Source organism: Bos javanicus, chromosome 29 (assembly GCF_032452875.1).
Source record: "Bos javanicus breed banteng chromosome 29, ARS-OSU_banteng_1.0, whole genome shotgun sequence".
In the NCBI taxonomy this organism is placed as follows: Eukaryota; Metazoa; Chordata; class Mammalia; order Artiodactyla; family Bovidae; genus Bos; species Bos javanicus.
Window position 1 is genome coordinate 30,110,561 of NC_083896.1, and position 24,987 is coordinate 30,135,547.

The 24,987-nt window shown below is 52.4% G+C and overlaps 1 protein-coding gene across 5 annotated transcripts in view; it reads left to right on the top strand.

Annotated features, from left to right (window-relative positions):
- Positions 1-24,523, top strand: part of ST3GAL4 (ST3 beta-galactoside alpha-2,3-sialyltransferase 4) — a 90,223-nt gene extending 65,700 nt beyond the window's left edge. For 4 of the 5 annotated variants that reach the window (XM_061406373.1, XM_061406376.1, XM_061406379.1 and 1 more), the window contains 10 exons: positions 15,317-15,389; positions 15,692-15,776; positions 16,210-16,290; positions 16,489-16,586; positions 16,788-16,848; positions 17,536-17,631; positions 17,717-17,906; positions 18,458-18,601; positions 23,460-23,603; positions 23,866-24,523. In XM_061406373.1, coding sequence (XP_061262357.1) covers positions 15,317-15,389; positions 15,692-15,776; positions 16,210-16,290; positions 16,489-16,586; positions 16,788-16,848; positions 17,536-17,631; positions 17,717-17,906; positions 18,458-18,601; positions 23,460-23,603; positions 23,866-23,952 — 1,059 coding nt within the window. In that variant the 3' untranslated portion in view covers positions 23,953-24,523. The remainder of the gene's footprint in view (positions 1-15,316; positions 15,390-15,691; positions 15,777-16,209; positions 16,291-16,488; positions 16,587-16,787; positions 16,849-17,535; positions 17,632-17,716; positions 17,907-18,457; positions 18,602-23,459; positions 23,604-23,865) is intronic. The other variant, XM_061406375.1, reaches the window with a different exon arrangement.
- The last annotated feature ends 464 nt before the right edge of the window (positions 24,524-24,987 follow it).

A 24,987-nucleotide genomic window follows, 5' to 3' on the forward strand; every position in this document is an offset into this window, starting at 1 on the left:
GATCTGATCTGATACTTGTATCCTTTGACAGTACAAAAGCTTAAGCATCAGGTTTATCCTAATAGATCCATATGAGGAATTTTTTTCAATTTAAGTCACTGTATAGTATTGAATCGTGTGATGATGCAGAGTTTGTTCAGCTGCCCCTCAATTTGTGGACATGTAAGGCATTTCTGTTCCTTTGCTGTTGCCACAGTGCTGCAATAAACGTCCCTGGTGTGTGTACACACACAAAGGTGAGTTACCCTGGACCATACAGGGAAGTGGAATTACCAGATTGGAGAGTATGCACACCTTCAGCCTTACTATTAATAGACACGATGAATTACTGTTCTAAGCCTTGTTTTAGTTAACTCCTGCCAGCAATGTGCAAGAAGTCATGTTTGGTTTTAATCTGCGTTCCCTGGTCACTTCGTGAGGTTGGACATCTTTTCACGTTTATGAAGTGTGTGGGTTTAAGCTGTGAATTGCCTTTTCCTGTCCTTTGCTTTATTCTCTTTGGTTTCTTGGTCTTTTTCTGATTGATTGGAAGGATTACTGCTATATCCAGGTATTTGTTGATGATGTGCCGTCTCTGACTTGTCCAAGGCCGAAACTCTTTACCACTGCACCACCGCTTCTGCCTGTGGCTGGGCAGATTTTGTGAGGATATGTTCTGCAGATGGGGTACTGCTCAGGAGAGGGGTCTGATCAGGGATCTGGGCACCTTCTCTAGGAGGTGATATACACAAAAACGGAGAGTGGCTTCTCCAATGAAGTCTCATCCCTCTTCTCCATCCCATGTTCTCCCCATCCCAGCAGCACACCCTGAGCCTGGCTAGGACATGGGATCCACATTTAGTTCATGCAGAGTCTGGGTGGCAGTACCCTTTCCCTGGGCAGCTGTGTGTCCCATGCAGTGTGTGCAGTGGCCCCAGCAGCTGGGAGGAGAGGTGAGTGCAGTTATGGCTGTGGTTGCAGATGGCGCTGTGGTCTCTTCTCCGTGCTGGACAGGGGCAGACCTTGAATAGAGAGGGACTGCCGCGTGCTGGGGGACAGAGGGCAGGTGGGGAGTGGCCCAGACCAGGAGTCACCTTCAGCTTCCAGGGCCCAAGTGCTTCCTCTGGACCCGGCCGGTATGGAGGCTGCAGGCTCTTAATCCTGGGCAATGTTTTGAGTCTCCCACGCCTCTGAGAACATATTCTTACTGCTCTCATTTCACAGATGGGAAGTGAGGCCCAGGACATGTTGAACCTTGTCGAGGGACACCCGGCCCCGTGACCACCTGGGTTGAACCCCAAGTCTGTGTCCAGACCCCTTTCCTCTACTTCCAGGAGGCCAAGGATACTTGGAGGTCTGGGGCTTGCTGGCTGGGGTGTTAGCCCAGGCTGGCCCTCTTGAGCAAGTAAGATGAAGGGAGATTTCCTGGTCACAGGGTGTCTCCAGGCTTGGAGCTCTCCTGGCACCCCACAGGGTGTGCTGGCATCAGCTTACAGTGTGGTCCAGGCACCTTGGAGCTGGAGTGAGTCAAAGGTAACAATAGCCAGTCCTGCAGAAACAATACCTTCTTGGTATAAAGGTGTGTTTGTTAGCATAGCATCATCCACTTGGCAAAAAAGCATGGCGCTGGCTGGCTCTGCAAGGTCCAGAACTGAGCCTCTAACAAGCCCCTGGCGCCTAATTTGCCCAGGTCATTGCAAAGGAAGGGTCTGGAATGTTTTAACTTGACGAAACTTTCCGTTCATACTTGTTCTGCTAATTTGCTCATTCATTTAGACATCTGTTCATTTCAATATTCGTTACTTACCCACCACGCATCAGGTGTTACATTTGGTGCTGGAGATACTGTGGGCCCTAAGAAGTCGCTGCTTTCATGGGTCGGTCGCCAGATCTCCTGAGTACGGGAGATGGTGTGGTGTACCTTACAAGAGGAGATAAAACAGGGCAGCGGTGCGGAACAGACTGGGAATGATGGGGAAGCCTGGGACCCTACGCCGGGAGGAAGCTTGAATACCAGGACCCTCGAGGGCTGGCTGGGAGAGCAGCCTGGGCTCGGGTCCCACCAATGATGCCAGCTCCCTCACCGTTTATATTGTAATCAACCCCGACAAGGCCCCAGATGTGAAACTGTTGACTCTGACCTCGCCTCCACCTCCATCCTCAGATGGGACTGGGGTGCAGATGGGGGCTTGTGAGCTAAGATTCTTATCTTTGGGGAGGAGAGGGTGTGTTTAGGAGGTCTGGTGAAGCCTTGGGGATTCACCCGGGACTTCCTCAGTTTAGTTGGCATCCAGTTCTGCACCATGTAAGGTTCAGCCCTTAATGCTGTGCTTTCGGTCAGAAAACAGACTGAAAAACAGTGTTTTTTCAGTGATGTTCTGATCTACCCACATGCCACAGAGTTGTGGCCTTTGGATTCCACTTAGCACACGAGGCAGGAGTACTGTCACTCTTTCTGGGTGTTTTCTGGGTCCCTGGAGGATCAAGTAGTAAAAAATCTGCCTGCAAAGCCAGAGACCCAAGTTCGGTCCCTGGGTGGAGAAGATCCCCTGGAGAAGGGAATGGCAACCCTCTCGAGTATTCTTGCCTGGGAAGTCCCATGGACAGAGGAGCCTGGAGGGCTACAGCTCATGGGGTCACAAAGAGTCGGACACGACTGAGCGACTACCACTTTTCTCTGTGTGCTTTAGCTAACTTCTCTTGTTCACCACCACAACCAAACTGGTAGGGACTCTCACCTCCATTTTGCAGATTGGGAGACTGAGGCTTAGGGATTCTTAGGGGGTTTCCCCAAAGTCATAGTCTGGTAAGTGAACAAGGGAGGGTTCAGTACTGGAGGCCAGTCCCCAGTCACAGCTTTTGGCCAGAGCAGGCGACAAGGTCCTGGGGAGGCAATTCTGCCTGACCTGTTCGTCAGCCATCACAGCAGTCCTCTGGACACCTGGGAAGAGCCAGCCAGGGCCATGCTTTTTTGCCAAGTGGTTGATGCTATGCTTACAAACACACCTTTATACCAAGAAGGTGTTGTTTCTGCAGAACTGGCTATTGTTACCTTTGACTCAATTCAAGCACTACCAGCTCCAAAGTGCCTGAACCACACTGTAAGCTGATGCTAGCACACCCTGTGGGGTGCCAGGAGGGCTCCAAGCCTGGAGACACCCTATGACCAGGAAACCTCCCTTCATCTTACTTGCTCAAGAGGGCCGTGCAGGGAGGGGCTGAGAGCCAGTCCCGGGTGGGATGCCAGGGTCAGGCGGAGGTTAGGTGTGGGCAGAGTGGAGGCTGGGCCGCTGGGCCAGGTGGTCCTGACACTTTGAACCGTGCCTCTGTGGAGGGGATGTAGACAGAGGAGAGGAGGGTCTTTGTGACTCTGATGCACTTGAGACCTGAGGATGGTGCTCACTGTGACCAAGAATCATTGTAAAGGAGCCCTTGGCCTCCCAGCCGTGGTGTAGCCCTCCAGAAGCGGATTCACCTTCATACACGCTTCTGATGCTTCTAGTGGGGCCTGGGAGACTGGTCCGGTGCCGTCCAATAGAAATGCAATGGGAACCACTAAAGCAAGTCACATAGGTAATTTTAAATTAAAAAAAAAAAGTTAATTTAGCCACATGTTAAAAAGTAAAAATAAGGTGAAGTTAATTTTACTGTTTTAACCCAGTATAGACAAAAGACTTTCAGTGTGAGATCAATGTAAATAATTTTTTTTTTTTAATATGATTGGTTTCTAAAATGACGGCTCTCAGAAGGTCAGGCCGAGGCTTTTGCCCCTGGGCCGCCCACGAGGGGAAGTGTGGGCTGCTGGTTGGCCACATCAGTGTAAATGAAGCTTCTCTGGTGGCTCAGCAGGTAAAGAATCTGCCTACAATGAAGGCGATCCAGGGACCATCCCTGGGTTGGGAAGATCCCTTGCAGGAGGAAATGGCAACCCACTACAGTATTCTTGTCTGGGAAATTCCATGAACAGCGGAACCTGGTGGGCTTTAGTCCATGGGGGTCTCGAAGAGTTGGACACGACTGAGCAACTAACACTTTCATACTTTCACACACTTTCAATGGGAGTAATTTTTAAGGTGATTGTTTACTGTTTTTGGTAGTGAGTCTTTGAAATCCAGTGTATGTTCCGTGGCCAACAGCGCTCCTCGGCCTGGTCTGGCCACTTGAGACTGCAGTCACCTCTCCCCGGATGGGACACCACGGGGCTGGTGCCATCCACCGTCTTCAGAAGGGGCATCTGGAAGCCAGAGGGAGGGAGGGGACTGGCCGTACTGGTGGCTTCAAGCCCCAATCCCATAGGGCCTTTAGCTCAGACTCCTGGGGGCCGGATTCATCAACTCCTGGGTGGGAGGCCTGGGGGAGGAACAGGGCAGATCCCCGGCCACACCAGTTTCACTTTGTTTATGCTTATGAACCTGTATTATTGATTCTCCACCCCATCATAACACTGCAGCTTTTTTTTTTTTTTTTCAGTGTTACAGCTCTATTTTATTTAGAAGATAGCAGGAGAATCCAAGACTTGAAGAGAAGAGAGTGGAGGAGTGCGTGGGGAGGGAGGGAGGGGGAGAGAGAGCGAGAGAGAGCGCATGCACGCAGGAGAGAGAGTCCGAGAGATAGTGCTTTGGCTCCTCCTTTTATGTTTTTTCCTCCACCTGGGCCTGCCCTATGCAAATTGGGCTTAGCCAGGAGTGCTGTTTGTTCTGTTTGTTCTGCCTGAAGTCTTCACTCTGGTCCTCGGACCTTCCTTGTCTTTTAGCCACCGCCATTTTGGACTCCTTTTCCCTATTCTACCTACCTAACATTCCCCCCTCAAGAGATGGGAGGCCCAATTCTTTGGGAATAGGGGTGTCGAGGTCTTTCTGGCTACTTCCTGCTCAACTGGGACAGCGAAGGGTATTGGGCCTCCCCCCTCTTGCTAGTCTCAATCCTCAGAGTCCTTATAGCGGGGTCCAAGGGTGTGTGATATTTTCCGTGGTCAGCTGTAGTTTTATATCTTTGTTGAACTGGCACTGCATGTTGTAGCTGGTTGACAGGTGTATTGAGTGTCCTCTTCTGTTTTCTTCCATGGCTTGACTTGTGAGTAGTGAATCCAGGGGTCATGTCCTGGTACCTTGACTGGTGGCAGAGGCTTAGCCTCTATGGTCTCAAAATTGGAGACTACTGCATACCCAGCTCTTCTTTTTCCATCCAAGACAAAGCTGCTTCCATCAGTGTGCCAGATTTCCTCAGGACTGGTCAGAGGATCTTCTGACAATCCCTCTCGGGGTTTTGTTCAGTGGTCCAAGGTTTCTTAACCGGAGGTCTTCTGGAATCTGAGACTGGGCCGTGTGAGGTTCCTGCTGAGTTCATTTTTCACTGTCCCGGTTTTCAGCACGATGGGCCTTCCCCTGCACTGGGTTTCTTCGTCTTCCACTTCTAGCGCGGGAGCTTCACTGAGTTGGGCTCCTGCTGTGCTTGGCCTCTTCCACGCAGAGGTTGTTTCAGCCAGGTTATATCTGAGTCACGGCACCATAGATGTCACGCGAGTGTATGTTCCTCGGTTCTTTGTCTCGTCACAACAAAGATTTGGAGCAACGGACATTAAAGCCCTCGGTGCGTCACAGCTCTTGGGTCTTGGACAAACCGTGCTACAGCTCTTAGGCAAATCAGTGTTACAGCTCTATTTTATTTAGAAGATAGCAGGAGAATCCAAGACTTGAAGAGAAGAGAGTGGAGGAGTGTGTGAGGAGGGAAGGAGAGAGAGTGAAAGAGAGAGAGAGAGAGAGAGTGCATGCACGCGGGAGAGAGAGTCCCAACGGACTGCAGCCTTTTTACTGAGCGAATGGAGTTCAGAGCTCCTGCCCCACCCGGGCCGACTCCAGAAACATGATTTTCATGTGGCGTCTTGTGGTGTCTGTGGTGTCTTGTGACCGGCAGCTGATAAAGTGGACAATATCAGTGTTTCTTTACAGGAGGTTGCAGGCCGAGGCTGTTTGAGATGCCGGTTGTGGAGGCCGGGGTACTCTGTGGACCCCACGGGTGGGGATCAGAGAGGCTTCCTGCCCTGCATGGGGAATCCTCTCCTTTCCTCCAAGCTTGGATGTCTGGAGAGGTGCCACGTCTGCCCACTGGTGGGCCTTGAGGCAGTTGGTCAATTACTCTGCCCTTTGCTGCCTCACAAGAGCCCGGGGCCAAGACCAGCTCACTCCCCACCGGTCCTGCGAGATCATGCTGTGATGTTTAGGACGGAGAGAAGGCACAGTGCAGCCTGTGTCTAGCTAGTGGTCAGGCCAGAGGGGCTGGAGTGGGTATCTGATCTATTACCACTGCCTCTTCCCCTCTCTCTTGGCCTGCTCTGTGACAGTGAAGTTCCCAACAATTAGATCCATTGATAAATTCAACACATTTGTATCTAGAGCCTGCTGAGTGCCAGTCACTGTTACAGACATGGTTGATCCAGCCTCAAACAAAACAACAGAAGTTCTTTGCAGGCCGGGAGTGCAGGCACACTAAGTCGCTTCCGTCATGTCTGACTCTATGCAACCCAGTGGGCAGTAGCCCACCAGGCTCCTCTGTCCATGGGATTCTCCAGGCAAGAATATTGGAGTGGGTTGCCATTTCCTCCTCCAGGGGATCTTCCTGACCTAGGGATCAAACCCATGCCTCTTGTGTCTCCTGCATTGGCAGGCGGGTTCTTTACCACTGGCGCCACCCAGACTAGGCAGTCGAGGAGAGGGATCTAACATGGCAGGTGTCGGGGGGATTTTTGACGGGAGGTGGAGAAGATGAGTGAAAAGCTGAATGGGGAGGTATCAAGCCTATGTCTGGGGGGGAACATTCCAGGCTGAAGGAACAGTCAGTGCAAAGGTCGAGAGCAGGGGGTAGGCCCAGCCCAATCAAGAACAGTGAACCCTGTGTGAGTGAAGCAGAGTGAATGAGGAAAACAGGGAAGGAGGGCAGAGAGTGCTGGCCAGGAGATCACGTGCATCCTCACAGATCAGAGCAAGGGCTTGGCCTATCTCTCTGGGTAGACGGGAGCCACAGAGGTGACTTTGAGCTGAGGAGTGGTGATTCAGATGACTGGTCATTCTAGAGAACTGCAATTAGTGGACCACACCCAGGAGTGGTTGAATATAACAGAGCAAAACTCCAACGACTTCTGTCCTTACCTTGCCTTACCTCCCAATTGTATTAGTTACATTCAAGTCATCGTCCACACTAGGCCCTTGTTAAGAAATAAAATATGCCTTGCAAGTTTGCATCTGTTGGAAAATATGCGATTTGACATTCTTTATCTTTAATCACAATCTGTCCCAGATAAATAATAGTTTGGGGATGTCTGTAACTTAAATACTCATTGGGCCACCTTTGGAAAAGAAATGCAAAGAAATAGCTGTACCTGGAAGCTAGATGCAAATTTCTGGCAGAATAGAAAATATTATTATAATACGGGCATAATAAAATTAGGAAATTAAATTTAAAACGTCACCATCCAGCTCACACTGCCCTGTGGAATCACAGCAGAGGACTCTTAAGCTGAGGAACCACTGTGGGTTTAGGTGGCACCTTCGAGATTCAAACACCTCAGCGGGCTGGAGACCTGAACAGAGATTCCCGAGGTGAGGTGTTTGCGAGTAAGATGTAGCACAGACCTGCTCCAAGGTTCCACAGAGTAGCCACACCAGTTCATGGTCCAGGAGACCTGGCTTACCAGCCAAGGTTCCCTGCCAGTGAAGTGGCCCGACCGTGAGAAACTGAGTGCAGGCTTTGCCAGCATTTGTGGAAGTCTGGTGTCCAGATGTAGGGTGATGGTAATCCAATGAACACAGCTGCAGGCATGGAGGATAAGCTAGAGGGCTTCCAGGGGAGCTGGGGGGTGGGGGGTGGGCTGGAGACTGTCACCAGGAAGCCTGCCTGAGAAGGAGCGAGGGAGGCTTCTCTGAGCTCTCATAAGCCTTGGAAGTACTTTGATGTAATGGAGAGCAGCTTCCTCGAGTTGCTCCAAAGGGCTGCAGATGGGCTTTCCAAGGATCTTGGCATCTTCACCAGCTGGTTTAGGGGTGGTAGAAGGCAGGGGTTAGGAGTGTGGCCTCTGGAGCTCAGCTCCTCACTAGCTCGGCGACCCTGGGCAAGTTGCTGACCCTTTCTGCACCTCATTTCCCTATCTCCACAGTGGAGATAATAAGAGTGTTTCACTCACAGGGTTGAGATCATGCCTTAAAAAGAGTCTTGCAGTGTAGCTTTCACATTCAGTCATGTCTGGAGGCATTGTGGGCATCGGAACTGGAGAGTGGGAGTCCTGGCACCTAGTGGGTAGAGGTCAAAGGTGCTGGTACCCAGCCTGTAGTGCCCAGGACAGTCCCCACGGCGACGACTCACTTGGTCCCTAAAGCAATGGCAGTGAGGTTGGGACCTGCCCCCTGCTGCTGTACACAGTGAGTGCAGAGTACGTTTCAGGATCAGTAACAGATGTCAGGGGTTTCCCAGGTGGCTCAGTGGTAAAGAATCCGCCTGCCGATGCAGGAGACATAAGAGATACAGGTTCCAACCCTGGGTTGGGAAGATCCCCTGGAGGAGGAAATGGCAATCCACTCCAATATTCTTGCCTGGAAAATCCCATGGACAGAGCATCCTGGTGGGTTACAGCCCATGGGGTAGCCAAAGAGTTGGACACGACTTAATGACTAAACAACAACAAAAACAAGGGATGTAATACATTTTTAAATCTCATCTTATCACTTGTGTGTCAGATGTTTATATTGGATTGGCTAAAAAGTTCTTTTGGGTTTTTCTGGAAGATGTTATGAAAAACCCAAACAAACTTTTTGACCATCCCGATAAAATATCTGCTAGGTTCTAGGCACTGTAATAGAGTCTGAAGATATAAAGCTGGCCTGGACCTCAGAGGTCATAGTCTCATGGGCAAGATATGAAAACACTTAACAGTGTAATATAAAATTATATTCTGTGATAAAGCATCTTCTTTAGGCTACATGCTGTCATAGACTGTTGGTATAAACAAGCTTATAATTGGAGAGGTCAGAGGATAGTGGGCAAGCCATGAATATAGTAATTATATAATACAAAATTTTACTATCTGATAGGTGCTAAAATCAAGACATAAATGATATTGTGTGGAAAGAAAAACATTGCCAAGAATTGTCAGAAAACACTTCATAGAGGAGGGGCTGTTTGAGCCGATGGTGCAGGAGTGGGATTGTTGAGGCCAACAGTGGGGGCCTGGGGTCTTTGTATAGGAGGGAAGCCTGTGCAGAGGGGTAGGGATTCTGAGAGAAGAAGATGCTCCTGCAGGCACTAGGAGGAACTAGGAGATGGACGCGCCGGGCTTGTGGCCTGGGACCGAAGCACCCCTGTTGCTGTTTAGTTGCTGTGTCCGACTGTTTTTGACCCCATGGACTATAGCCCGACAGGCTGCTTCGTCCATGGGATTCCCCAGGCAAGAATACTGGAGTGGGCTGCCATTTCCTTCTCCAGGGGATCTTCCTAACCCAGAGATCAAACCCTCATCTCCCACACTGGCAGGCGGATTCCTTACTGCTGAGCCACCAGGGAAGCCCAGTGAAGCACCCTGGTTGCCTCTACAAAGAGCTTTGGTTTTTCACTGAAGGAATGGGGAACAATGAAAGCAGGAGGGTGGTTTGGTCCACTTTGTTTCTTAGAAAGATACTGTGTAGGTAGTTCTGAAGAAGTAGCTCGAGTGAAGAAAGACTTGTGAAGGGACCGGTTAGGAAGTGGAGAAATTGAGATGAGATCTAGAATCAGTCTATGGTTCAGGAAAAAGAGAGGAAAGCTGCTTTCAGGAGAATTGCGTTGGCCAAAAATTCCTTCGGGTTCTTTGGTACCAGCTTATGGGAAAACTCAAACAACCTTTTTGGCCAACTCAGTACTTCCGAGGCTCTAGACTATGTGACCTTTACGCTGCGATGAGCTGTATCAGGCTTTGCACCCAAGTGCCTCCACAATATTTAGTGGGAGTTCAGCAAGCATTGCTGGAATGAGGAACCAGGGGTAGAATTGATGGCATTTAGCAGGGATGGTGTGAAGGGAAGGGGGACATTGGATGGATGAGCTGATGAGAATGTGGGGTTGGGAGGGTACGGACAGATGGGGGTCCAGTTTTGGACATGTTAAGTGTGAAAACTTTCAGATCATTAAGGGAGGATGAGCTGGAGAAGGAAATGGCAACCGACTCCAGTATTCTTGCCTGGAAAATCCCATGGACAGAGGAGCCTGGCGGGCTACAGTCCAAAGGGTCACAAAGAATCAGACACAACTGAAGCGACTCAGCATACACACAGGGAGGATGTGCAGTAGAAAACTGGAAATATTAGGATGGGTTCCAGGAGAGAAATTACAGAGCTGAAAAAAGAGCTTGAATCATCAAGGTTTGAGTAGTAGTTAAGCCTCTGAAGATGAACGAACCTGGCCTGGGAAAACAAACAGAGAAAGAGCAGGGGTTCAGGGGCAGCTCCCTGGAGAATGCCAGCGCTTAAAGAAAGTGCAGCCAGCGTGGCGGAAACCTAGAGAGTCTTGAGCTAGAAGCCAGGGAGGCCTCGGCTGATAGTAGCAGGGGTCTCGGGATGGGAGATGAGTGAAAATAGACCTTTTTCAGGTTGACAGTTAGGAGGCCTCGGAAGGCTGCGGCAGGAGTGAACTCAGCATAAAAACAAGGTAGGGATGGGGTAGTGCACCGGTAGAGGGCTGAGTGGCACGTGAGCATGGGGCACAGGTGAAGGAGTTTGACGATTGGAGCTCGAGACAGAGATGCAGGGGTAACTGGAGGAGGAGACAGAGGCAGAGGGCTTTTTAAAAATAAAGTTTATTTTATTTTGCTGTGATGGGGATGTTTTCATTGCTGCACGGGTTTTTTTCTCTGGTTCCGGAGAGCCGGGGCTACTCTGGAGTTGTGCTGTGTGGGCTTCTCATTACAGGGGTTTCTCTTGCTGTGCAGCATGGGCTTTGGGACATGCAGGCTTCAGTAGCTGTGGCACGTGGGCTCCGTACTTGCGGCTCTTGGGCCCTAGGTCACAGGCTCAGTAGCTGTGGCGCACGGGCTTAGTAGCTCCGTGGCATATGGGATCTTCCCGGATCAGGGATCCAACTTGCGTCTCCTGCATTGGCAGGCGGATTCTTTACCACTGAGGCACCACAGAAGCCCAGAGAGGGTTTTGTTTTTGTTTTAGGTACAGGGAGAGTTGAGTCTAAGTCAAAGGGAGTGGAGGAGGGGGAGAGATGGAAGCAGCAAGGTAGGGGGATCAGTCACTGGTTGGGAGCAACGCTGGAAGTGTGGGTGGGGACTGGTGTCCGCGTGGTGGAGGGGGCAGGAGGGAGCAGAACTGGCAGATGAGTGTGGAGGTGGCAGGTGGGCAGCCTCGGATTTCCGCCCAGAACTGAGGGATACAGACATAGATCGTGTGACTCGCTCAGGGTTTCTGAACCATAAGATCGCAGTCTGTGCTTCTGCCCCACCGGTTTTCCCATCCCCCTTCTCAGGAACAGTAAGCCACAGCCCTTTGATGGGCCCAGGGGCTTGGAGGGGCCCGGCATCAGGCCGTGTCCACAGGTGATGCCCAGTCCTGTTCCTCTTGGTATAGTGAGTGCCTGCGGAGTGCTTGTGGAGCGTGTGATGCTGCCAGGCCCCCAGGGCTGTGGGAGGCCTCAGTCCTTCCCCCTCGTCCCCCAGGTCTGCCCTTCGGCGAGTCTGAGGTGGGGCTCAGCACCTCTGCAGGCAGGGACACCGTGGTTCTCAGCAGAACACTGGGAGGGCACACGGTGTTCCTGCCTTGGGGTCAGCTTTACCTGACTGAGCTGGATCTCCCGGGCAGCTGGTGGCAGGCAGAGGTTGCCACACCTTGGATGTGAGTGGATCAGATTCCTGTTCCCCTGCTCAGGTACCCTTCTGTGACTTTCCTCATGGCCTTTTGTCCCCAGGAGCTGTCAGGGATGGGGGACAGCTGCTGGGAGAAGGCTCCGAGTGGTCTTGAAGCAGCAGCCAGCCCAAGAAACCTGTCTTCCTAGAATCCTAGAGGGGCTGAGCCTTCTCGTGGCTTGGCCAGCCAGGGGAAGGCATGGGCAGATAGCATCCTTAGTTGGTTTCTCGGAGCAAACCCCAGGACTAGCCAGTCTACCTAGCATAAGTTTAGGAAGAAAGTGTAGAACTGTACTGGGCAGGAGGTTCAAAAAAGAGTAATTGTCTTGTTCCTGGGGACCCATCATCTCAGACCAGCAAAGGTCTGCTCCATCGAGGACGGCTGAGACCTTTGACTTTCAGTGACCGCAGAACACACTCTCTATAGTGTTCTCCATCTTGGCTGTGTGTTCAAATCACAAGAAAGGGAAGGCTTTTTGTTTGTTTGGTTTTTGCTGGCCAGTGCCTGGGCCCCATCCCTCAACCAATTAAATAAGACTCTTAGAAAGTGGGGCCCAGATATCAGTAAATGCTTTAGCTTCTCAGGTAACTGCCCTGTGTATCCAGTGCTGTGACCTCTCGATAAAGGGAGCCAAAGTGCGATGTGCTGATTCGTTATCAGAAAAGAAGAGTGAGAGCTCAAAGGGTGGGAGAAGGGGCGGTTCACAGTGTAAAGAAATGGGCGAGCCTGAAGGATCTGGTTTCGAGCTTTGCAGCTCAAAGCGTGGTCCCAGTCTAGCAGCAAGCACCACTTGGGACCTGGTTAGAATGTAGATTGACAAGACCCACTGAGTCAGAATGCACGTATTGAAGATTGAGAAGCCTGCTTCCACCATTATCTGGACCAGTGGTTCTCAACCATTGACAGGGTTAGAATCACCCCGGGTGCTTGAACAAATTCCAGTGCTGGGCCAGACCAGTTCTGTCAGAATTCCCGGGTAGGGAACCCCAGATACTGCAATTCTTCTCTTCAACCAAGTTCAAGGACATCCATCTTGACAAGTGCTTCTCAAACTTGACTGTGCGTGTGAATCATCAGGATATCTTTTGCAAATGCAGGCTCTGATTTGTGCATCTGGGTGGGACCTGAGGCTGTGTGTGTTAGTCACTTAGTCGTGTACGACTCTTTGTGACCCCATGGACTGCAGCCCACCAGGCTCCTCTGTCCATAGGATTCTCCAGGCAAGAATACTGGAGTGGGTTGCCATTTCCTTCTCCAAGGGATCTTCCTGACCCAGGGATGGAACCTGGGTCTCCTGCAGGCAGATTCTTTACCATCTGAGCTATAGGGAAGTCCGACCTGAGATTATACATTTCTAATAAGGTCCCTGGTGAAGCTCAGGCTGTGGATCTGATAAATATTGATATAGTGGAATCACAAGCATTTGTTAGACCAACTTCCCAGTTTTACAGCTGAAGAAACCGAGGGTCAGAAAGTGAACAGTGACTCCCCCAAGATAACCCAACATGTTATTTATTCAATACTTGCTGAGCACTGGCTGTGCTGGATGCTGAGGCTTGAGCTGGGGATAAGACAGACCTGATTCTTCCCCTCTCAGGGCTTATTTGCAGTGGGGGAGACAGACAGAGAGCAAGTAATTAAACGAATTTCAGTTAGGGAGAAGCGTATGAAAGGGATGATGTGGTCAGGAATGACTTGGCAGTTGCTTTGGGTGGATCGGAAGGTGGGCCACCCTTGGAATAGCAGTAGGTCTTGACTTCCACTGAGGTCTGCTGATTACAACTCTAAAACTTTTCCTTCCTGGACACAGCCATCCTCCAACCACCCTGGGACTCAGAGATGGGCCCTCCTGACTCTACTGAGAACATCTGACTCTGGTCCACACCCCCCTCCTCTTCCCCATCCGCTTTCCCTTCCCCTCGACATTCTCATTGCGTGTTTGTGTACTCAGGGTGGGGCCTGGGGAGTGCCCCCCTCGCCCACCCAGAGCAGAGCATCGACTCCTTAATAGAACAGCATTCAGGATAATCAATTTATGGTTTCTAACAAGAACCAGATCTCGTCCTGATGCTGGCCCCCACCATTGAGAAATCATCTGAGATTTTTCGTTTATCTCCAAGAGAGCACAATCACGAGGGCTTCTCTTCCTTCCCTGGTCTGTCAGAAGAATCAGTCGGCCTGCTTGTGGAAATGACTGTCACAGGTCCCACCCCAGCTGGCTGGAGCAGTCTCAGGAAAAGGCCCTGGAATCTGTGTTTTTAGTACATGGCTCTCGTGATTCTTATGAACCAGATCACTGGGGGAAGTGAAAATGGCATGGAGAGAAGAAGCTGGCGCCCTGTGTCCCATATCTCTTTGTGTGGCTCTTTGAGCTGCAGAAATGAATTCCCGGTGACTCAGAAGCATGGCCCTTGGCTGGATGTGTGATCAGAAGGATGTCTTTGTGTGCATGTAGCAACGCACCCTGCTCCGTCCTCACCTTGCCGGCCTCTGCCCTTTCCTGAAAGGGTCTCCTGTCTCCTCTGTGACCGAGCAGACCCTTCCCACTGCCCGTGTGTGTGTGTGTGTGTGTGCTCAGTTACTTCAATCGTGTCCAACTCTTTGTGACCCCATGGACTGTAGCCCTCCAGGCTCCTCTGTCCATGGGGATTCTGCAGGCAGGAATTCTGGAGTGGGTTGCCATGCCCTCCTCGAGGGGATCTTCCTGACCCAAGGATCGAACCTGCGTCTCCTATGTCTCCTGCATTGCAGGCAGATTGTTTTTACTGCTGAGCTACAGAGGAAGCCCCTCCTGCTCTCTATGCTCCCATTAAAACAGCTGCCTCCACTGCCTTCCCCAGTGCACCTGGGCAGTGAAAGCTTGGACGTTGTGACTCAGCCAGAGTCTACAAGGGCTGAAGGAGGCCTCCTGGACCATCTGGTAGCCCCCACCCTCACCAGGGTGTGGCCCCAGTGGACCTATTCCGGTGGAGTAGCGGGAGCTTGGTGATGGAAGGGTGGGTGGTGGCCAGCACCAAAGGAAGGCCTTGAATATGCAGAAGAGATAAACTTCACTTCACTTGTGCAAATGTGAATCACACCCTTGTACCTTTGAGCTTAACTTTCACATAGAAAATGGGTGGATGTGCATCTCTTTCCTGGAGCTGACCCTTCTGAGGTCAAACCAAGGGAGACGACAGTGAGGGGAGCCGTGCCTGGGAAGCTGGGGTGGGCCGGTCTGGCCTGGGATGGAATCCGTGAGCGGTGGGATGTGGTTTCCCTTTCTGGGGCATAGGATCCCTCTGGACCCCTGAGGTCGCCTTTGAGGGGTTAGGGGGACATCCAGAGTGAGGAGGGCTGCTCCCTGGATGGCCCTGCAGCTGTGCGCTTCCTGGAGGCGGGAAGAGGCAGGCTGTGGGTGTGCCCTGGTCCGGTGCCGAGGCCAGAGCGTTCACGGCGCTGACCGCACACCTGTGACTCCTGCCTCCTAGGTGGCCCGAGGCAGCCGGGATGACAACTCTCCCCAGGAACCCTGGCACCTGAGAAACATGATCAGCAAGTCCCGTGAGTGTTCTCCACGAGCTCCCCACGCTCCGGGATGGGCTCCCCGGAGGCAGTCTTCAGCATCTTCCCTCGACCCTCCCGGGGGTTGTGGAAGGGCAGATACGGAGCTGGGGGCACCTCTCTTCCTCTTGAAGGATGGCAGACATGCTCAGGTCCAAGCCCGGAGCCAGAGAACTATGGCCCAGCAGGGGCCTGCTCTGAGCTGGGGTTGCGGGAGCCCCGGGCGGGGCAGGTGTGGCAGGTGGCCTGGGGCCGTGCCTGCCTGTTCCTGCCTCCAGCTCTTGTGTGCATTCGCCCCGCAGGCTGGAAGCTCCTGGCCATGTTGGCTCTGTTCCTGGCTGTCATGGTGTGGTACTCTATCTCTCGAGAGGACAGGTACATTGAACTGTGAGTCCATCTTTCATGTTCTTCTGTGGGTTTTTCATTTTGTTTTTTTTAGGAAGGGGGCTCAGGGATGGAGTGTCATGGAGTGGGGACCTGGTGGTAGGGAGGACGGTTCAGAGAGCCAGGTGGTGGCCTCTCCCTTACACTATTAGCTCAGAATCTTTCAGTGAGCGTGGTTGGGAGGGTTTGGGGAGGTAAGGTCTGGGATGGGTCCCCAGGTCTCTTACCCAAGGGGTTTAGGAGAAGGAAGAGCTGGGTTCGCAGTGATTTGGTTTCAAGGTGGGACTTGGGCTGAGATGATTCCACCTTGTGAGTCACTCTCCAGGGCCTTGGAGCCTTCATGCCCTGGGAGGAGGTGAGAGCTGCCTGGAACGCTGGCCCCTGGGCCTGGGAGGTCTGACTGGAGCTCCTATCTCCTCTTCTTTTCTGTCTCCAGCTTTTATTTTCCCGTCCCAGGGAAGAAGGAGCCATGCCTCCAGGGTGAGGCAGAGAAGATGGTCTCCAAGCTCTTTGGCAAGTACGTGTGTGAGGGTGGAGGTGGGCTGAGTACAGCTAGGAGGAGGAAACCATGCTGGAGGACATGGGTCAGGTGAAGCCAGTGAGGACGGGGGAGGCCTTGGACGTGTATACATGATGATAGTCTGTGGTCTGACCCTGTTTCTGGCATCAAGATTAATCACTTTCTCATCCCCTCCCTGTCTTCACCTCTGCACAGCTACTCCCGAGAACAGCCTTTCTTCCTGCAGCTTAAAGATTATTTCTGGGTCAAGACCCCATCTCTCTATGAGCTGCCCTATGGGACCAAGGGTAGTGGTAAGTGCCTGCCTTGGGGAGCGGGGTGGGTAGGAATGGTGGCCTCACCTTGGCCACACTACTTCTCAGTCTTTGCCACCCACGGTCCCAGCACCCAAGTTCTCAGCCAGGCTCAGACATTGGGGTCAGGGGAGGAAGGGCTGGCAGCCTTTGGAGAGGTTGCTGTTGTCATCAGCCCTGTCGAATCTGGTCCTTTTGCAGAAGATCTGCTCCTCCGGGTGCTAGCCATCACCAGCTACTCCATCCCAGAGAGCATCCAGAGGTAAGAAGACATGCCTTCCTGCCTCAGTGAGAAACAGTCATGGTCCAGCACCTCCCAGTGAGCCTGCCTGTCTCCAGGGAGGTGGGGACACCGGTCCCTATGGCAACCAAGCCTGGGTATCGTGTTGCTAGGGTGGGCAGAGGTTGCTGAGGGTATTGCCGTGGTAACAGGCCAGCCTTAGGGGCAGTCAGGGACTCTGAAATGGGATTGCTTCAGAGTCCTTCCCAGGCATCTTCCCTCCTCTCCTCCTCTCTCTCCTGTGCTCTGCTCAGCTTCCTCTTCCTTGAAAGCCCAGGGCTGCAGAGTCAGCATGACCAGGAGCAGAACTCTTTGGAGATGCCTGGTCCATGTAGGGGCTTCCCAAGTGGTGCTAGTGGTAAAGAACCTGCCTGCTGATGCAGGAGACTTAAAAGACACGGATTCCATCCCTGGGTCAGGAAGATCCCTTGGAGGAGGGCATGGCCACCCACTCCAGTGTTCTTGCTTGGAGAATCCCATGGACAGAGAAGCCTGGCGGGCTATAGTCCATGGGCTTGCACAGAATCGGACACAACTGAAGTGACTTGGCGTCTGCACTGTCCATGGGAAGCAGGGGCTGAGGGGGCCTGGGGCAGACGAGGACAGGAGAGCAAGGTGAAGCCGGAGCAGGGGCTCCTTCCAGGTCTCATCACCCTGTTCCCATGGCAGCCTGAAGTGCCGCCGCTGCGTGGTGGTGGGGAACGGGCATCGGCTGCGCAACAGCTCGCTGGGAGAGGCCATCAACAAGTACGACGTGGTCATCAGGTCTGTATGGCCGCCCTTCCCTCTTCTGTCTGGGAACAGACCAGCGGAGCTCAGGGTGACGGGCATCCTTCTCCCCGCCTCCCAGGTTAAACAGTGCCCCTGTGGCTGGCTACGAGCAGGACGTGGGCTCCAAGACCACCATGCGTCTCTTCTACCCTGAATCCGCCCACTTCAACCCCAAAGTGGAGGACAACCCTGACACACTCCTCGTCCTGGTGGCTTTCAAGGCCATGGACTTCCACTGGATTGAGAGCATCCTGAGTGATAAGAAGCGAGTACGTGGGGAGACTGGGAGCGGAGCGGTCTCGGCCTGCGGTAGGGGAACGCTGCCCGGGCTCAGGCCCTCCGGCTCTGTCATGTGTGCGCAAGATCCTCAGGAGCCAGTGAGGGCGAGGCGTGAGCTCAGTGTTCTGCCACAGCGTTCAGGCAACGGCAGCCCAGGGCGCCCCAGTGAGAAGCCTGGGAGCAGAGGGACCAGTCTGTAGGCATCTCCAGGTGTGGGCAGGTTAGAAAAGTCGAGATCTCTGTCCTTTTAGGCGGACACATCCCAGAAAGTCCACTCTCTCTCTTTGCCATCGGTTGAATGTTGAACTGTCCAACTGACCGTTTTCTGCCAGATGTTGACCTAGCCCCTTCTACCTGTGTGGTTCACTCCCCTCTCGCCCTGCTCCTCCCCTCTGGTCCCGACTCCCACCCCTCACCCCGCACTCATGAGGATTCCACGCCATCCCCACATGGACCCCTTTCCCTGGAAGAGCCCAGCGGCCGGACTCGAGAAGCAGGTTTCAACCCACTCCCCTCTCGCCTTCCGTCCCCACCCGCCTAGGTGCGAAAGGGCTTCTGGAAACAGCCTCCCCTCATCTGGGACGTCAACCCCAAACAGATTCGGATTCTCAACCCCTTCTACATGGAGATCGCAGCCGACAAACTGCTGAGCCTGCCGATACACCAGCCACACAAGATTAAGCAGGTGATGAGGGGTTGTGGACGGATGGGGAGGCCAGAGGGCTGGGGTCCTGGGTGGGAAGCAGGTGGGACTTCCAGAGGCTTGGGGAGGTCCAGAGGACCCCAGACGAAGGGAGAATACCAGTGGAGAGGGCGGCATGCGTCTGAATAACACAGGCCCCAGGCACACACCTGTCTGTAATGAGGCTGGTGCACTGATGTTTACAGCAAGGCAGAGTTTGTACTCTTTCTTTGTTTTTCTTTATAAGAACAAATGGCAAGTTTTTTCTTTTTTTTAACTATATACTTTTATTTATTTTTGGCTGTGCTGGGTCTTTGTTGCTACGTGGGCTTTTCTCATTGTGGTGAACAGAGGGCTACTGTCCAGTCGCGGTGCCTAGGCTTCTCATCCGGTGGCTCCTCTTTTTGCAGAGCACAGGCTCTAGGGTGTTTGGGCTTCAGTAGTTGAGGCACGTGGGCTCAGTAGTCGCAGTTCCCAGGCTCTAGAGGACAGGCTTGGTGACCGTGGCACACGGGCTTAGTTGTGGCGAGGCATGTGGGATCTTCCCGGACCGGGAATTAAACGTGTGTCTCCTGCATTGGCAGGTGGATTCTTCATCACTGAGCCACCAGGGAACCCCAAGAGTGCAGATTCTTGAGATGCCCTGAGGCATCGCCAAAGTGGGGCATCAGGGAAGGGTGTTTTTATGGCTTGGGGGCTAGAGTTAGAGGATGGTTTTGGCAGGCATTGATCAGAATCTGTACACTGGGGATTTACTGGGACAGGCAGTAGTCTTTTTTTTTTGACTATGTGGCTTGTGGGATTTTAGTTCCCAACCAAGCATGAACCTATACCCCCAGCAGTGAAACTGTAGAGTCCTAACCACTGGTCAGCCAGGGAATTCCGGACAGTCATAGTCTTGTTTTTGGAGCCCAGCCCAAACGAACATGGAGCCCAGCCCAGATCCTTCCGTTACTATTTGATCACTTTATCTGTGATCTGATCTTGGAACATTTTGGTCTAAGGAAGTTAAAAGAATTGCAGTTGGCCCTGTGTACCCTGGTTTGCTAGGCGTGGCAGTCTGGGGAGGCAGGATGCGTCGGCAAGTTATGGTTTTGGTTTTGGCTCTCTAGTGGTCTCTGGCTGACGGGCTTCGTCATACTGGGTAGCATCTCAAGCAGGTACTTCCTCATGTCTTTGAGCCCTCGGGTTGTGTTGGGTAGGAGACAGAGGTAACTATCAGAGAAAGGACTCAAGGTGCTGCCTGCTGTATGGCCTTGGGCCAGTCAACTACTTAGAGGCTTTTTCTTATCTGAGTGGTGGAGAAATTATCAGTACTGACCTTTCCAATAGCCATTCTGGGATTTAAAAACATAATTATGTAATGTGCTTATCATCAAGATTGGAACACTGCGAATGCTCAATAAATATTAGCCAAATTTTGTATAAATGATTTTATTCTTTTTTTTTTTTTTTTTTTGCTGTGCCACACGGCTTGCGAGATCTGTTTCCTGAGCAGGGATTGAATCCATGGCATCAGTGGAAAAGAACCCATCTGCCAGTGTAGGAGATATAAAAGGTGTGGGTTCGATCCCTGGGTTGGGAAGATCCCCTGGAGGAGGAAAAGGCAACACACTCTGGTTATTCTTGCCTGGACAATCCCATGGCCAGAGGAGCCTTGTGGGCTATATACAGTCCATGGGGTCGTGAAGAGTTGGACACGACTGAATTGACTTAGCACGCATGCATGGCAGTGAAAGCTGGACTCCTAACCACTAGGCCATCGGCCACCAGAGAACTCCCTATGATTTTATTTTTTACTGAATATCTATTATGATTCAACTTCCTGTGTTGAATGCCTGCTTTCGTAACTGCTTAGCACCAGGCCCCAATTTTGAATACACGGGGAGTAAGACATGCTCTTTGCACTAAGGAAACTCAGCCTAGCAGAATAAACACACAGGTTGTAACCTGGAGTGGTAAGATGCTCTGGCAGAGAGTTGTTCCAAGTGCTGTGGGGTCTTGGAGGAGGCGTAGACCTCTGCTTTGGGTTGTCCGGAGAGGTACCATCAGAAGAGGTGAGACCAGAGTTGGGCCTTAAGGGGTCATGGGGCCCAGGGAGCAGACACTTGGGGAAAGGTATTTCATTCGGCAAGACCAAGCAGCGGCCCTGGCACTGAGTTCTAGTGCTCGTGGAGGTGGGTGGGGCACAGCAAGGAGGAATTTTACGCCCCTGATGGCAGAGGGTGAAGGCTAGAGGGAGAAGCCAGAGATGAGGACAAGAACCTGGCTTCTAGCAGAAGGAAGAAGAAATGGATGGACCTGACATCCATGTTGGTTTCCTGTCACTGCCTAACAGATGACCACAGTTTAGCGGCTTAAAACAACACCCATGTATTGACTCATAGTTCTGGAGGTCAGACGTCCAATACAGCATGGCTGGATTCTCTGGTTAGAATATACAAGGCTGAAATCAAGTTGGCAGTCTGACTGCATTCTTGTCTAGTGGCTCAAAGGGGCAATCCACTTCCAAGTTCATTTCTATTGTTGGAAGAATTTGGTTCCTTGTGGTTGCAGGACCGAAGTCCCCATTTCCTGGCTGGCTTTCAGCCTGGGGTGACACCCTCCACCTGTTAAGAGCTGCCCACATACCTTGCTGTCCAGCCCCCTCTATCTTTAGGCCAGCAATGCGTGATAAATCCTTCTTGTGTTTCACATGTCCGACTTCCTCCACTGCTGACCTCTAGACCAGGATGTAAAAGCTCATGAAAGGAGGTCAAGCCCACCAGGATTGTCTATCTTCCGGTCCTCTGTGCCATATGAAGCAATATAACACAGAGTAATATATCTTATCATTTTCGTAGGTTACACACACTCTCAAGGGCAAGGGTCATTGGTGGTCATCTTAGAATTCTCCTGCTATAGCATTGATTTTCGGAGAAGGCAATGGTAACCCACTCCAGTGTTCTTGCCTGGAGAATCCCAGGGATGGGGGAGCCTGGTGGGGCTCACACAGAGTCTATGGGGTCGCACAGAGTCGGACACGACTGAAGCGACTTAGCAGTAGCAGCATTGATTTTAAGGTGAAATTGAGGGCTGTATGATTGTTCCAGGTTTCCAGCACAACTGGGTGGATGGTAATATGTTTAACAATGACAGGAATACAGGGGGAGAGGAGGGTTTGACTAGTTAAAAAGCCCACGTCCAGGCAGAGCTGCTAGAAGGTGATGAATGTGTGGTTTGGCAGAGGTCTAAACGGGTTGAGATAACACAGTGGAGGTAAAAGCAACAGGGTTGAAAGGGAAGGCTGGGGCAGGAAGTGACAGATAGGAGAGCGCAGAAAGGGGCCCTGGGGAATACCCGGCCTCGAGGGGTCTGACAAGTTCCGGGGAGTGGCTTGTCAATGGGAGTGGGCACCGAGGTCTGGAAGGTAGGTCATCCCAGCCAAGAAAGAGGATGTGTGAGGTTAGGCTATAAGGTGGCACATCCCTGTGGATGAATTAGGGGCAGGTGGAGAAACTGAGATCTTCATAGCAGCCCCTACGGTGGGGGGTTGGGGGCGGGTATTGCCGACCCCACTTTACGGAAGGCAGAGCCCACCCTCGTGAAGGGCACACAGCCCGGGAGTGTGAGTGCTCTGGGGCTTCCGGGAGAGGTATGGTTCTCCAGGATGGAGAGCAGAACCTTTCTACTCCTGGAGAGACTTGTTTAATAGTTCTAAGCCTCAGTTTCCCAGCTGTATACAATGGGGCTAGTAAAAGTATCGATCTCAAAGTGTTTTTGTAAGGACTGGATGAGAGGTGGTGCAGTGGTAAAGAATCCATCTGCCAAAGCAGGAAATGTGGGTTTGATTTCTGGGTTGGGAAGATCCCCTGGAGGAGGAAATGGCAACCCACTCCAGTCTTCTTGCCTGGAGAATCCCATGAACAGAGGAGCCTGGTGGGCTGCAGTCCATGGGGTCACAAAGAGTCACGTGCAACTGAGCAAGCACATACAGATGAGATGACATAGGGGTAAGATAACATACTGTCTGGCACATAGCAAGTGGTCCGAAAGTCATAGATACTATTATTATTGTTGTCATTACCATCATTCTGTAATCATCCCCAAAGGTCTTAATACATCCCTCCCCAGAGGTATTAAGCTGTATTATGCCATATGGTAGGGCTGCCCTGGTAGCTCGGCTGGTAAAGAAACCACCTGCAATGCAGGAGACCCTGGTTCGATTCCTGGGTCGGGAAGAGCCCCTGGAGAAGGGATAGGCTACCCACTCCAGTGTTCTTGGGCTTCCCCGGTGGCTTAGATGGTAAAGAATCTGCCTGCAATGTGGGACACCTGGATTTGATCCCTGGGTTGTAAAGATCCCCTGGCAGAGGGCATGGCAACCCACTCCAGTATTCTTGCCTAGAGAATCCCTATGGACAGAGGAGCCTAGTGGGCTACAGTCCTCCGGGTTGCAAAGAGTTGGACACAACTGAGTGACTAAGCACAGCTTTAGCGTGCCATATGGTAGTCATGAGCCACATGTGGCTTTTTTTTTTTTTTTTTTTTTTAAGCTGTGTCCCATGGCTTGTGGGATCTTAGTTCCTCAACCAGGAATCAAACCCAAGCTCTTGGCGGTGAGAGCTCAGTCAGAGTCCTAACCACTGGACCACCAGGGAATTCCCCACAGGAGGCTATTTAAAATTTAATTAGAATTGAATCAAATAAAAAGTTCAGTTCCTTAGCTGCATGAACCCCACGTGGCTCCTCGCTGCCATATAGGACAGCACAGATGATGAGCATTTCCATGATACTAGAAGGTTCTGTTGCAGAGCGGTGGCCTAGAGATGCTGAAAGACTCTGGCTCCCTCTAATACCTTGCCCACCCCTTGTCCCTCAGAAGCCCACCACAGGGCTGTTGGCCATCACCTTGGCCCTCCACCTCTGTGACCTGGTACACATTGCTGGCTTCGGCTACCCAGACGCCCACCAGAAGAAGCAGTCCATTCACTACTATGAGTATATCACGCTCAAGTCCATGATGGTAAGTGGTCCCTGCTGGTGAACTGGGTGGAGCCAACTGGCCTGGGGACACGGAGTGAGTGAGGGTGGTGCTGGGGGCCCAGAGATGGTTCACCTGTGAGTCACACAGAGAGAGGCATCTGGACTCCCAGGCCAGCATCCTCCATATTCTGTCTTCCTTGCGAGAGCCGGCCTGGGGAACAGAGCTCCAGGGCGTGGGGTCACGGGAGAGCCAGAGAGCTGCTTAGAAGTTCCTCAGTTTGCTTCCTTGGCTGTCTCCACAGTGGTCAGGCCACAATGTCTCCCAGGAGGCCCTGGCCATCAAGCGGATGCTGGAGATCGGAGCGGTCAAGAACCTCACTTACTTCTGACTCGGGCAAGGGCTGTTCCCATCGGCTCACCCTGCTGAGCGGCCCCGGTCCGTGCCTCTGGGGGTGCCAGGTGCCAGCATGGCCGGCTTGGACTCACCTTCTCCTGTGTGGGGAGGGGGCCAGGTCTAAGATGAGGCCGTGCCCCTGGCTGCTCTGGTGGAGGCCAGATGGAGCCAGGGTGGAGGCCCTGGGGCAGGAGGGGCTGCGCCTGGGCATGGGGGCTTGCTTCTGTGGCATCCCCTCTCTGCCAGTGCCAGGAGATTATTTAAGGGGCTATTTAATTAAGGGGTAGGAATGTGCTGTGGGCTGGCCCCATGGCATCCAGAAGAGGGGGCATATGACAGTGTTCTGCTCACTTTTGACACAGACAGAAGTGATGCACCCACTACGGCCTAGGCCCAGAGCGGGCCTCCCAGGAGGGTGGGGCGTCTGAAGTGGGTGGTGCCCCACCCCCCCACAGAGGGGCTGCTCCCTCCCAGCAGGCTTGGGAAGAGCACTGGCACAGGGGCTCCATGGTGGAAGTGACCTAAAATAGGTTACAAATTATTAAACTATTTTTCCTAAAACAGAAGCAGCTGTGATACTCTTTGTCCTTTCGGATTGAAGAAGACGTGGATGGGGAACGGGCCACAGCGGTGGGCCCCCTCGCCCGGTGGTGGGCAGGAGGGCCAGGGTTATTTGGGAAGTCATTGTTTACTGAATATGATGCTTGGGTGGTGCCAAGTCATGCACTGTCACCCTGACATAGCAGGCAAGTGACTGGTGCCCAGACGGCCCTGTCTGCTGGACACCTAGCCTGGCTCTGCATCCTGGTTTACTCTCCAGAGGCAGGAGGGGCAGCACCCTCATTCCCCTCCCTCTCCCTCACCAGCCTTGTTTCCAGAATCACATGTTGGAAGGTGTGTGTTTGAGGACAAGGGTGGAGACAGACAAAGAAAGCCAAGTTTCCTTCTCAGATTAAGTGGGAATCATAAAATGGAGTTTACAGAAAGTCCTGCCAGGGGCCCAGGCAGCCAGAATTGGGATGGGCAGGGC